Consider the following 13,076-nt stretch of genomic DNA (forward strand, 5'->3'; position numbering starts at 1 on the left):
TCCCCCTTCCTCAACATCAAACCTTACTAAAACGACCGGCCAGGTACACACCTCACCTCGTCGTCTCCGCTCTCGCCCTTGCTCTCTATGCCTTGCTCCTCCTCCTACATACCTACCCTCTCCTCCTCCGGCTGATACCATCCCTACCTTTCCCTCCTTACGCCCCCAATGCCAACACAACTTCAACCCCCGCAACAACTTCTCCCACAACCGACAAAGATCCTCCTCCCCGCAACCTCCCCTTCACTCTCCTCACCCTCCTCGCCACCCTCTGCGAACTCATCGGCTACGCCTTCCGGCTGCTCTCCTCGCCCCCGCCAGTCGGCGATCCCTACAAAGTGATAAACTTCGTCATCCAATACTTCTTCATCGTCGTGGCGCCAGTCTTCCTTTCCGCCGGAATCTACACAATCTTGACATCTCTCATCTTACAGACGGGAGTGTCCCCGCTAGGTCAGGCGACGGGCAAAGGCAGGCGTGGAATAGTGTGGGTCTTCGTGATCAGCGACGTCATAGCGACGGGCATACAGGTCGCAGGGGCAGCAAGTATAGGCACCGCAGAAAGCGATGGCAAGAGTCCTGTGGTGGCGAATAACGTCCTGCTCGGTGGACTGGCGTTTCAGGTCTTCACATTCCTGCTCTTCCTCATCCTGCTAGGCATCTTCATCAGACGCGCATGGGCCGTCCTTGACACCACCGCCACCGCCAACCCTACATCCACATCCACGGGCACAAATATCGCCAACACAAATACTACATCGGTCAATGAAGAGGCGGAGAAGAACACCACCAGATCAAAGAAGGTGGGAGGGCTGAAAGGGTTCGTCATAGCAACAACGGTGGCAAGCGGACTGGTATACCTGAGGACGATATTCAGGCTAGCGGAGACAGCGCAAGGCGTGTTCGGCTACGCGAGTAGCCACGAGGCGTTCTTCGGGGTGTTGGAGTTCGCGCCTGTGGTTGTTGCTATCGCGTTGTTGGGGGTTTGGCATCCGGGGTATTTCCTTAGAAGAGATGGGAAGAAGAGGAGGAGATGTTGTTGTTGAGGGACAGGCTGGGTGACGATGAGGAATGTATTGTAGCTGTATACCAATGAAATGGTTTTTCTTCAATCATAATGTAGCGCATTCAGTCTACCATAGCCACGTAAGCGTATCAATGTAGTTTCTCCACCCCAGCAAATTCCAGCTCCAAACGCCCCTCATACAGCCCGCCTCGCGAATTGGGTATCTCTGAATCAGCAATCATAACGCAAAGCCGCTTTTGGTTTTCTCCGCGTCATTTCCTTCGCCCCATTACCCCCCTTCCTCTTCCCCCTGCATCTTCCTCAGCAAAAGCCAGCTCCGCCCACCATCGATTCAATCCCCCCACGCACCCCTCTCCTCATCCCATCCAATACAGCCCCATTCCACATTCAAATCCCTCAACATCATGCCCATGGTATACCCCCCCTCTTCATCTGCCAGCATGCCTTCCTCCTCACCCCCCTCCCCATCTCCCGCGCTGCTACTTCTTCGCGCTCCCTTCCCCCCCCACTCCCCCTCCTCAATCTCTGCCTCGATAATCGTTGCTGTATCTTCCCCCTCCACCTCCTCACCCCCCTCTCCCTCCTCCTCTCCTCCCTCCTCCTCTGAACCTCCATCTCCCACTCCTCCCTCTCAAACCGTTCCAACCGTTCGCGTCTCCCCCTCTCCTGCTCCCTCAGCCCAGCCAACCCCCCCATCTTATCAACCCTCTCTCTCGCACTACCGTACACCTCCTCTGCCGCCGCCCTGCTGGCGAGTTTCCATTTGTGTGTTAGATCGTCCAGTCCTAGTTTTGGTTGGGGGGTGAAGGAGGAGGGGGAAGGGAAGGGGGAGGGGGAGGGCGCCTCGATCCCAACCGCTTGCGTCGCCAGTTGCACCTCTGTCTGCAACCCCGCCAGCTGGGTAAGGAGACGGGTTGCGTGTTTCTTGAGGGCTCCTACCCCTCCCCCTTCCCATTTCCCTTCCCCTGCTCCTGCTCCTTTCCCTGCCCCTCTCCCTCCTCCTCCCCCAATCCCAACACCCTTTCCCCTTCCCCTCCCCCCCACCAACGCATCCAACCTCTTACCTCCACCACCTCCTCCTCTTCCTCCATCACCACACGAATCTGCACCGCGGCGAAGAGGGGAGGATTGAGGCTTGGCGGGGGAGGAAAGGGATGCGTTCGCGGACGCCGGGGCGAGCGGGGATTTGAACGGTTGGGACAGTGTGTTTCTGGCGGACTGGAGACGGGGCCGCTTTTGCGGCGGTGGGGAGGTCATTGTTTTTGTGGGGGTTGGAGGATTGGAGGATTGGTTGGGTGTGATGGAGGGAGAGATGGAGAGTGGCGTCATGAGGGGTGCGGTGGCCTTGGAAGCTGCAACTCCGGGCTTAAAGCGCCCTGAGATTTAGGCTGGGGAGCGCTAAAGGTTTGCGGGGCGGGGGGTTAGATTGCGCGGCTGTTATATCTACTGCTATTGTGTTGGGAAACCTTCTGCGAGAGGAATAGGTCTTAAAGACTGGAACGAAGAAGTGCATATGCCGCTATCTATGTTTCCCTAAGAATGAGAAGTCATTCAGTACGGGCTTGTTTGAAATTCGCGCCTTTCATCGTATAAAACCGCTGTCATAATGTACATCCAGCATCACAACGCCAACGCTATGCTTTGCCATCGTTATCAGTGGCCGACCCCACCAGCGACCCATGCGCCATACTGCGGATCGTCGGGAGCCGGGAAGAAGCCTCCATCTGGCTGCTGCCCTGGCTGCTGAAGGTCTTGGTTGTCCTCGCCGCTGCCTGCCTGTGCAGCCTGCCCTTGTCCTTGCTGCCCCTGTTGTCCCTGACCCTGACCTTGAGATGCCGCTTCTGTCGTCCGACGATGCTGCAGCTGCCTCTGCTGGCGGTAATATACTAGCCAAGCGAGCGCAGCCATTAGACCGACGATCATGAAAGACTCTACAATACTCTCGTCCATTTCGTCGGGGTAGTCGTCGTCGCCACCGGGCATACCGTCTGCGAGACCGACGTCGTCGTAGTCATCCGGTCCGTCGCCATAGTAGGGGTTGTTTTGGTCGTCGAGGAATTTGGACAGCCAGTCTTTGAAGGAGAAGGGTTGGGCTGGCTCCTCAGCTGAGAATTTGGTTAGCGATCGCTTGGTGGGAGTGAAGTGATTTAAGGAGGGACTCACCAGGTTCAGAACGGATACTATTGACCTTACCGTGCGTGATTGTGTTCCAAAAACTCCGTACCCGCAACTTCATCAACGCCAGCTTCACCGGTAAATAGCTTTCCTGATTCGTTTCAAGCGCTTGATCGTAGAATCTCTTGGCCAGATGAAAGTCCTGATCGACGCCAATGCCGTTCTCATGGATCCAGCCGAGGTTCCACAACGCTTGGGCTGACTGATGCGTCTCAGCTGCCGTTTGATAGCAAGTTGCAGCTTTCTCCATGTCTGCTTCCACACCATAGCCGCCAAGATAGTAGTCGCCCATCTTCACCATAGAGTCAATGTTGGACTGTTTGGCGGAGCGTGTCCAGTAAATGAGGGCGAGGACCGTGTTTCGGAGCAATGATGAGCGCTGTCGCTTCCAAGGTAGGAGCGAGTCGAAAGAGAAGATCGATTTGTATTCGTCGAGGATGTAAGCGACATTCGCTTGAGCAGATTCGTAGCCTTGTTCTGCCGCCATCATGTAGAGTGGTAGGGCGGATTCGATGTCGCCTTCGTCGAAAGCCGAGTTGGCTTCATCGAAAGAGGAGTGAATCAGCTCGACTTTTTCTGCGACAAGCTTATAGTAGGCGGTGGCCATGTTACAGGATCGATCACGTCCGACACCGTTGTTGTTTATCTCTGCGAGGTGGTAGAATGCTTCGATATGGCCGTGACGAGCTGCAAGATCAAAGTACTTAGTCGCCTCAGGAACATTGCCCTGGTCAAGAAATAGTTTTCCCATGTTGACCTGGCCGGATGCAAAGTCTTGTTCTGCCGATGCCTTGAAGTAATCAGCCGCCAGAAGAGCGTCTTGTCTCGCGCCTAGGCCCTGCATGTGCATGACGCCCATCTCATACTGACAAAGAGCGTCGCCATTCTTGATTCCCCGCTTAAACCAAGTCCACGCTTTTTCGAAGCTCTGCTCCATACCCTCACCGCGTAGAAACATACGTCCAATGTACCCTGCAGCCTTTGATGCAATCTTTGCGACGCCCTGATCTTCCTCTCGAATAGATCCATCTTTCTGCCAATATTTCCTCGCCACGGTCATGAAATAAGCCCTTGCTACTCTCAGATTTCGCCTCATGCTCCTCGATCCTTCATAGTGTAACCGTCCCAGACTGAATGTAGCCTTCAAGTCCCCCTTCCGCGACATCAGATCCAAATATTCAAGCACATCATCAAAAGCGGCATGAGCATCCGAATTTGGACCTGCTCTATTTGCAAACATGCCTGAGCTAGACACGCTTGCTCCTTCACCATACACGCCACCAGCCTCATCAGCGATCTTGTAAGCATCTCTCTGCAGCGATTGTCCACCGGGTGGTCCATTCCTCGAATACGCCACAGCTTTGTCCGCCACCCTCTTGTACCAGTATGCCGCTTCGTTGCAATTTCGAGGCGTGCCTATGCCCGTATGATGCCTATACGCGGCTATCATCTCTGATTTCGTGCTTCCCCCTTTCGCTGCGAATGTAGTATACATCAAAGCCTTTGCTTGGTCCCGCTCTACTGCTCCTCCGTAGCCAGTGGCGTACATGAAGCCGAGCATGTGTTGCGCGGAGGCATTACCATTGAGAGCAGCTAGATCGTAGTAGCGTTTGAAGGCTTCGCTATAGTTTCGAGGGTAGGTGTAATTGCCAAAAAAGTTCATTTCGGCAAGGAGAAAGATGGCATCCGGGTCTTCGTCTGCTGCTGCGCTGTCGAGGACTGTGTGGGCATTTGAGAGGGGCTTCGAGAGTCTCCGAGGTGCAGAATAAGCATTCGGTCCATTCATGAACAGGAGGTAGAAAGCTTCTCTTGCGTAGTAAAGTGTAGTTCCTAGGGCACCGGAGCCAGCTTCGCGCGAGGTAGCTCCGTTCTTTGGTCGCAAAGGCCTAAGGATCTGGAGAGCTTCTTGAACGGCCGGAGATACTACTCTGATCTTAGTCTCTACTGCCCAATTGACGCGCAGGATGTATCCTCACGTGGTCTAATTGCGACTGCATTTTCAGGCTCTTGTAGCTCAAGGTCTCCAGCAACAGAGCTTTGTTCATCCTTCGATAAACGCTCCAAGAAGGAGGCAGCGCCGACGCGCAGGGTGATGAGGATTATGCATACTGTGACTAGAGCATTCAGCTTAGTTGGCGAATTCATAGGTTTTGCTTACTGCAAAAAGGTTGGAGGAGCCGCTGGCGCATGTCTTGAGAGAGCCCAATCAGAATAGGCACGACTTCAAAACCCAGGCTTCAGTATGAGCATATTTGCCGAAGGCATTCAGGCGTTGTCATCGATCTATCATGTCGGAGGATATCTGTTCTGAAGATGTTGCCAAGTGGTGAGACCATTTCGATGCCAAGAAATAAGGCATGCCGGGCCGAGGTTCTGCCGAGTTGATAAGGCTGAACGATATCCATGCAGTCGAGAGCAGTGGAGTTTTCGTCAGTGCTGTTGACGTCTTGCTATGCGTGTAGAATTCTACGTCACTATGGATCAGCGCTGTCCTCGTGAAATATGTGTTTTACCAGGGTCGCAAGCACGCCGAAAGGTCTCTCACACTAATAACATGGCGAAGGGAAACTCCTGAAAATGGCATATATATTCAATCACCCAAGGACTGCTTTTGCATTATCAACCTTAAATGAAAGAGGCAGGAGTATATGTTTCATATCTCCAGAGATATGTGGTAAGACCTTTGTGATTTCATTTCCTAATTACTGCGCCCCCAGTGTCGTCATATTAATCAGGTCATTGAGCATGTTTTACGTCCATTGCTAAGAGTCGCTGGATGTGTGGAATCCAAACAAGAGTAGCGAGACTGAGTCTACAAGTCGCCTTCGTTCCGCCACACAAACAGAAAATTGCCCATGTCCGCATTACAAAAAGAAATTTCAATTGAATGCGTTCACCTTCCTGGCTTGTTTTGTCCTCAGGTGAGGAGATCCAAAACGAGGAGCCCATTTGCCAAGTCTACACTATTCCTCAAGCAGAGTACAAATTTTTGGACACATACAACGAGCGGAGTCTTGCAATTAACGTTGAGAAGTCTCGCATTTCTATACTTGAAAGTGCTGATGACTTTACTCGCAGACTCTCTGGTGTTTTCCTGACCTTTTGAGGTGGGGATCAAAGAGAATCTAGGATGTCTTAGACAATCTAAGCCGCCCTATATTTGCTATGCAAGTACCAAAAGCTTCGATGAGTATCAGAAACGTAAGAAGATGATTGCGGCATTCCACGATTTGACCTTGATCCTAGATCTAAAAGCCATGTGGTGAAATATGGCTCAATCCTGTTTTCTGATCCGGAGAAGTTCGCAGAGTTGCTCATGCAGCTTGCTCGTGTCGCAGGCCCGTATATCCGATAGCCGCCCTATGTCTCCACGAGCTCTTAAGCAGTCAATCGTGCCCTTAGACGAGGAACTACATTTACGTCATTTCAATACTCAGTATGAGAGTGGCTGCCAAGATGTATCTTTCATTGATCACTCTCGCATCACTCTCGCTCTGCACGACGACGGGGGCAAACCCCCTCACTTCCTCTCCTAACCAACAGCCGTCAATCCCCACCCACTCCAGATTGAATAACACATTCTCGCGCTGCCACACCCTCTCCGAATCCTCCACCCTCAAACTCATCAACAAGGCCGCGTGCCTCTCTTTCGCCACCTTCATACAAACAAACACGGAGTTTCAGACCGTGCAGATCTGGTCCGCGGAGTATCCACCAATGCCTTACTCGGTCGCCGATTGTTATATTCGCGTGTCACCGGTGAACGAAGGCTCTATTGATCATTTTTCGAAGGCGATGATTGGGGCTGTGGCGGAGATGGTGGTGAAGGGCTGTGGGATGAAGGTTTGGGATTTGAATCGTGGGGGTATTGGTATGGTTGGGGCGAGTGATGAGTTCGTTGTTGATGTGAGTAATCCGACGTTTAGGGCTGGTGGAGGATCAGAGAAGGACAGAATGGGTGTGAGTGGAGAGGGCAGTGCGACTTGATTCTGAGATACGCTGTGACTCGAAAATGATGATCGATTGTTTTGTTGAATCTTTGTCAGGGTGAAAAGTTATTGGCTTTGTTGTCATAATGATGTTGACGCATTCACAGTGGCATGTTTTAACCAATGAGGATATTGCTCTTTGGCATCTGTCAAAGTTGACCTATATGAACATAGATTTACTTACGGTTCTGAAGTTCCTTACCAGAACATGAGCCGGTATCTAAAAATAGAAGGCTTGGGCCTTTCTACGCGGACCATGTGGAGATGCGCTTGTTGGCTGGACTCATCCGAGACCAGAGACCTCAATGTTTAGGGCTGTAATGTCTGAATGCAGGAATGTCTGGTCCTGTTCACATACGAGTAAAGTCCACGTGTCATCCTATTCAGCATCTGTACGCCATAAACATGGAATTTCGAATCTTCACCGCTCTCGTGATTTCTTTTGCCATCTCAGGGTATGCGTCTACGATCCCCACCAATGCGCAGCCTCCAGACGCGTTGACTGCCACCAATACAACCCTCGAAAGCAACTTTGATCGATGCTTTACCGTCGTAGACGAACCTATGGGCCTTCCAATTAGTCCCGGAGGCTGCGAACACATAGCCAGGTACCTTGAGTCGATTATAGATTACCGCCATGTCAAACTACACACTGGGAAAGATTTGCCAATTCCATGGTCGGGTCCGGGTTGCCAAGTCAGGTTGAGGGCGGACTACTGGGACTACGATCGATTCGCTTTCATCGCCATCGCAAATGTCATCCGGAACATCCTCAGGAACTGTCCGCCTAAGAAAGGCGTAGGCGTGAGTTTAGGGGGCGTTAGTACTGTGGGATTGGAGAAGGTGTTTCGGGTCGAGGTTCAGAATGCACCTCCAGGGGAGAATGGGAATGATGAGATTGGCGCATCGAGAGATAATCAGACTGTCCAGGTGGTGCCGGTTGAGTGAATGAATGATCTGCTCTGTGGGCTTGTGAAGCGACGTGGATGCAAATTGGGTCTTTGGGAAGCTTCTTTCCATGCGTTCTCGTGGTCTCTTTAATTCAAGATATGCCTGCACATGCTTGGACGCGGGTCTCGAACCACGGCTTACCCCTCGAGACAAACATTGTGGTAGTCCAAGCAATCTTATATACACCTAAGAATCACAATCAAGAAAGGAGAATACTCAGAACCTGTTGTGCTGATATTAAGTGCTTTGTCAGCAATTTGTGACGCAACTGCCAAGACTTCATTTCCCTCCTGAACTCCATAACTTTAAACTTTACCCCATTTCTTCCCATCATCAGTTGACAACCCTGCGTCAGTAATAGGTCTATACATTTCAATCAGCTCGTTAAATTGAGTCATTCTCTGCTTGCATTCTGATGAGATTGCTAGCGACCTCGATTGCGTCGCGAATATTGAGACCTCGATTCATCAACTGGACTAATCCAAACCCACTGGTCTCCAAGGCTGCAAGATCACATCCATTGGCTTGCAATCGTCCTCTAGATACCTTTGCCAGGGTCATGTCGACATCCATAACGGATCCTAATGTCGATCGCCTTCTGGAATTCTGGTTCGATCCGCAGTACCCCATGACTCGCTGGTTCGTGAAGGATGACACGTTGGACCACCGGATCAAGACAAACTTTGGCAACTTGGTGGCAAAAGCCCGCACAACAGAGCTCGACACGTGGTGCAAAGATCCAAAAGGAACCCTCGCTCTAATCGTGCTCCTCGACCAATTCAGTCGCAACATTTACCGGGGCACATCTGATTCATTCGCAGCCGATGAAAAGGCCCGAGAGGTTGCCATTACTGGAATAGCCAAAGGCTTTGATAGACGAGTCTCCCTCATCCAACAGATGTTCCTTTACCTCCCGTTGATGCACCATGAGTCAATACTCGGCCAGATCGCTAGCAAAGCACTGTTTGAAGGGTTGGTGAATCGTTGCGATTTGGGGACCCAGGAGCACGAACAAGCAAAAGTAGCGTCTGCTTCCGCACAAGCACATGTCGATGTGATCTTGAAGTTTGGGAGATTCCCTGCGAGAAACAAGGCCATAGGACGAACCTCAACGGCCGAGGAAGTAGCCTTCCTTGACGAATATCCAGCGGGTTTGAAACCGATATGATCCGAAATGTGTGCTCTCCTGTTCATAATCTTCGATGGTCGCTCCCGGTTCTCGTTAGATGCAGCTAAAGAGCAAAGCGCCCTCAGCGCACGCCACCCACGCCGCCACGGTCGCCATTGTTGCTAGTGCAAGCTCGACGCGCCTAGTCATAATACCGACCGTGATTGAAGCGAGCAATGAGATCATGAAGACCAGGGTTGACATCACCAAACCGAACATCATGCTGCATCTCCTGCTGCGTGGTGGACCTTGAGCCGCTGATATCTCACAATCTGGCACCATTGTGGTACAAACCTGGAAGGGAAAGGCTGTTTTTAGGATGGTCAACAGAAGGGATGGATCGGGATTCGGAGCCCTGCCAAGGCTGCTCTTCCGTATTATGTTCAGGCCGCTGGTACTCCAGCTTCGTATATGATGTGACTTGGGTCTTGTGGGACTTGTCGATGATGTGTGCGCACATCCATGTGCAGGAGCAGCAAAGGCCAGAAATGCACATAAGTTCAAGATCAACTCGCAAATTGCCTTGTGATTGGCTAAAAAGATCCTTGTCTAGTTGTGCATAAGGGTGTACATTAGCGCTTCTTCGACAAGGCTGAAGAACTGAATTGCACATTTGTGCAACTTGGATCTGCTAGGTTGGGCATTGATGTTTTGAAATTTGTTGGAGCTTGTGAGACTACAGGTAGTGAAAATCCTGCAACAACATTTACAAAGCCGAACACTAAAGTGATCACGATATTGCTTGAGGGCAACTTCAATTGCTGAGGAAAGAGCCTACCACGACCTGTCTCCGTTCGCTTGCTACAGACGCACCGAGAAAACATTTCGTACCACCCAGAACTAGATACCTCAATAGACTGCTCCGCTGCTCCTCTCGGGGAGGTCAAGAACTCAAGTCTCATGCGTATCCAAGAGTATAGCGCGCTCCCAAATACAAGCTTAAAGCGGTGGAGGGACCGCTTCACTACCGAGGAACACAATTTGCCTTTGGTACCTACACAGAAAGGAGAGGAAATAAACAGTACCACGTGCGATGTCTGTCTTGTAAAATTTCGAAGCCCGATATCTCAACGTTTGGAATTTGAAACACGATTATGTGACGCTTGCGTATTTATGAAGGGTGAGATGGATAGATACAACAAAGCCGAAGCGGCGTCACTCACTGTGCCGGCTAGCACCACCAGCAGACTGCCAATGGTTGGGACGGATCATAATGCAATTGACGACAAGCCTCAAACTGAAGACAAAGAGGATAAGAATGCGCAAGGTCATGAACTTAGCATGACTGACCCTGCTCTAGCCCTGCCTACTATTCTGAGTAATGAAAACGATATCATCAGTTGCAAAACCTCTTTACAGCATTCTGGAGCTTCACATGACGATGAGCACGCAGGTCAAGAGACCCCTTCAGCACCAAGCGATCAGTCCACCGAAAACATATCTAGTGACCCTGGAAGCCCGTTGAATGCTGCCTCTGAAGACTCTTTGGAGACTGTAGCTTCTCAGGACACAAACATAGCTTATGCTAAACATGTATTGATTGCTGCAGTATTGCAACAGGTCTATGCCATGTTTGGAGATGACCAAGATACTCAGCAGTATCGACAATGTGTGGCAAATGAGGAAGCGAATTCTGGAAGTCCACTTTTGCATCAGGGAGATGGTCGCCAAAATGAAGGCAAAGGGAAGCGTGGACGCCGCCCAAGAGATGACGATGGCTCTCGAAGTGAAGAAGAAGGCGATCAAGGCCGAAAGAAATTTCCTAAAAACAGCTCATCCCTGGGATCAGACGCCGCTATTGAACGCCTTGCTTGTCCTTTTTCGAAGTATCGACCAGAAAAATACGGGCCAAATGAATCCACGAAGTACCGATACCGTTCATGTAAAGGTAAAGGCTTCTCAACAATCTCTCACGTGAGGTTTGTAGCCATCACGATACAAATCTTTTAGGAAAAGCTAATCAGAATATGTACAGGCAACATCTCAATCGGATTCACCGCCCGATCCAGTGTCAAAATTGCTGGCATGTGATGAAAAATACCCAACAGCTCCTAGAACACGTGCAGGAACGAAATTGCGAATGGCAACTACCTGAGCCCGAAGGCATAGATCAGGAGAAGATGAACTTGATTAGCAGGTATGGCACCAGTTGGGAGAAGATGTATGAGATCTTGTTCCCTGGTGCTCCTGTACCTGGCCCTCGTTCGTCAAGCCCCTTCCGTTGCCAATACACGCGCTGATTGGTCCAGATGTTGAGATATGCACTACGCGTGCCCTGTGTCCACCTCATCAAAGTGATCGCCTTCAAGACTTCGACGCCTACAGCAGAAGATTTCTGCCTCAATTAGTGGAAGTGCAACTATCGGCGATCATAAACACCGATCTGGCTCCACTAGAAGAGACACTGAGAGCACGGATAGGTAGCCTGATCCGCGAATGCCAGTCAACCCTGTATACCAACTTCCAGAGCCAAGGCCAAGCTCACTCGATGAGCCAGGCGGAGAATGCAGGTGACCAAACACCACCGCAATTCTTGCCCCTTGCAAAGCCTACCGCAGAGATGCAACGGTCTAGCTCTAGACGTAACACCTCTACTAATGACTTTACGTTAAACATCGAGGAAGAACTCCCAAGACTCGATCAGAGTTCTGGCTATGTGAGTGAGCCTTTAGATTGGAAATGGCTTCCGGAGAACTTCTATGGCAATGACGTTGTGGCCAATACTTCGCCGACTTTAGGCGCAGACTTAACGGTTGGGAACAATCTCAAGGAGGTATGCGAATCCAGCAACTTCACAGATCATAGTATTGACCACATGGAAAGAGCGGCTGACACAAGGGCTGACGATGTCACCGAATGGGAGTTGCTGATGATGAAATCATAGCGCTTGAGCGTTTCAGCTGCTTATACTCGCCATCAGGTGAGGCGCAGAAGGAGGACAAACAAATGGCCTGCAATGCTGATCTACGACCTGTTGACGATTGTACTCGTACCACTATCTCCTCTTTGAATGGGGAACGTTCTTTCTCTCCCTCGAATGTCTCCTAGGTCGTACGTCTAACGCCAAGTCATTCCCTTATCCCAACTTGCCCATCTCCTCCGCGAAAAGAACTCAAAATCCCGGTGGATTTAATGACCGATCTTGTGCACGATGATGAGAAAGACAAACAGACTTGAGGCCAGATACTACAGCTACAGCGCTAAGTCTTGGTGTCTTCCTGATACCGAAGATATAACTCGCGCCGTATTCGTATAGGTCAGGAACGGCCTTAAGGAAGGCTTCCTGGAAGTAATGTGCTACCGTATATAGAAAACTCGGTCGTCTCCATCTTATACTTTGTTCTTGTTTTCGGCTTGTCGTTGCGTTAAGAACTCTTCGGGACGCGACGGCTTGGCACATGGCGGAACACATTTCCCCATCTTAAATTTTTCACTTGATCTTGTACTCCCTCGGTCGACCAATGAACAAAGAACGAACCATTGCCGTTCACATACGTAGTTTAGCTCGTGATTTTAATAAAGCAAAATGGTTCGAGAGTTACAGAGAACGTCTCCCACAACCCTACAGATTTGCTGTAGAGCTACATGTCAAGAATTCTATTCGCCTATGTAAATATTCCCTTTTCACTATCATCACCCTCATCAACGTTTGGTGACAAAAGGTTACCCCGCTAAGAGCGTGCCAGACACTTCATCAGCACTAACTGTAAACAACAAATACCGTCAAGACGCAGCCAGTCGCTCCTACCACAGGAACACAACGCCT

At 50.7% G+C, this 13,076-nt stretch overlaps 4 protein-coding genes across 4 annotated transcripts; 3 read left to right on the forward strand and 1 right to left on the reverse strand.

Annotated features, from left to right (window-relative positions):
• Nucleotides 1-2,680: 2,680 nt before the first annotated feature.
• KY384_001711 (uncharacterized protein) lies at nucleotides 2,681-5,347 on the reverse strand (the record flags this gene model as incomplete). Its single annotated transcript, XM_044810239.1, has 3 exons — nucleotides 2,681-3,132; nucleotides 3,191-5,032; nucleotides 5,179-5,347. The coding sequence occupies 3 exons, from the start codon at nucleotides 5,345-5,347 to the stop codon at nucleotides 2,681-2,683; spliced, it is 2,463 nt and encodes an 820-aa protein (XP_044673251.1).
• A 2,180-nt stretch (nucleotides 5,348-7,527) lies between these two features.
• KY384_001712 (uncharacterized protein) lies at nucleotides 7,528-8,139 on the forward strand (the record flags this gene model as incomplete). Its single annotated transcript, XM_044810240.1, has 1 exon — nucleotides 7,528-8,139. One exon carries the CDS (start codon nucleotides 7,528-7,530, stop codon nucleotides 8,137-8,139), a length of 612 nt encoding a protein of 203 aa, XP_044673252.1.
• A 562-nt stretch (nucleotides 8,140-8,701) lies between these two features.
• Nucleotides 8,702-9,310, forward strand: KY384_001713 (uncharacterized protein; the record flags this gene model as incomplete). Its single annotated transcript, XM_044810241.1, has 1 exon — nucleotides 8,702-9,310. One exon carries the CDS (start codon nucleotides 8,702-8,704, stop codon nucleotides 9,308-9,310), a length of 609 nt encoding a protein of 202 aa, XP_044673253.1.
• A 58-nt stretch (nucleotides 9,311-9,368) lies between these two features.
• On the forward strand, nucleotides 9,369-12,194 carry KY384_001714 (uncharacterized protein; the record flags this gene model as incomplete). Its single annotated transcript, XM_044810242.1, has 4 exons — nucleotides 9,369-9,549; nucleotides 10,167-11,229; nucleotides 11,286-11,512; nucleotides 11,560-12,194. 4 exons carry the CDS (start codon nucleotides 9,369-9,371, stop codon nucleotides 12,192-12,194), a joined length of 2,106 nt encoding a protein of 701 aa, XP_044673254.1.
• Nucleotides 12,195-13,076: the final 882 nt, after the last annotated feature.

This window comes from Bacidia gigantensis, assembly GCF_019456465.1.
Source record: "Bacidia gigantensis strain McMullin 20006 chromosome Unknown contig_132, whole genome shotgun sequence".
Taxonomy (NCBI): domain Eukaryota; kingdom Fungi; phylum Ascomycota; class Lecanoromycetes; order Lecanorales; family Ramalinaceae; genus Bacidia; species Bacidia gigantensis.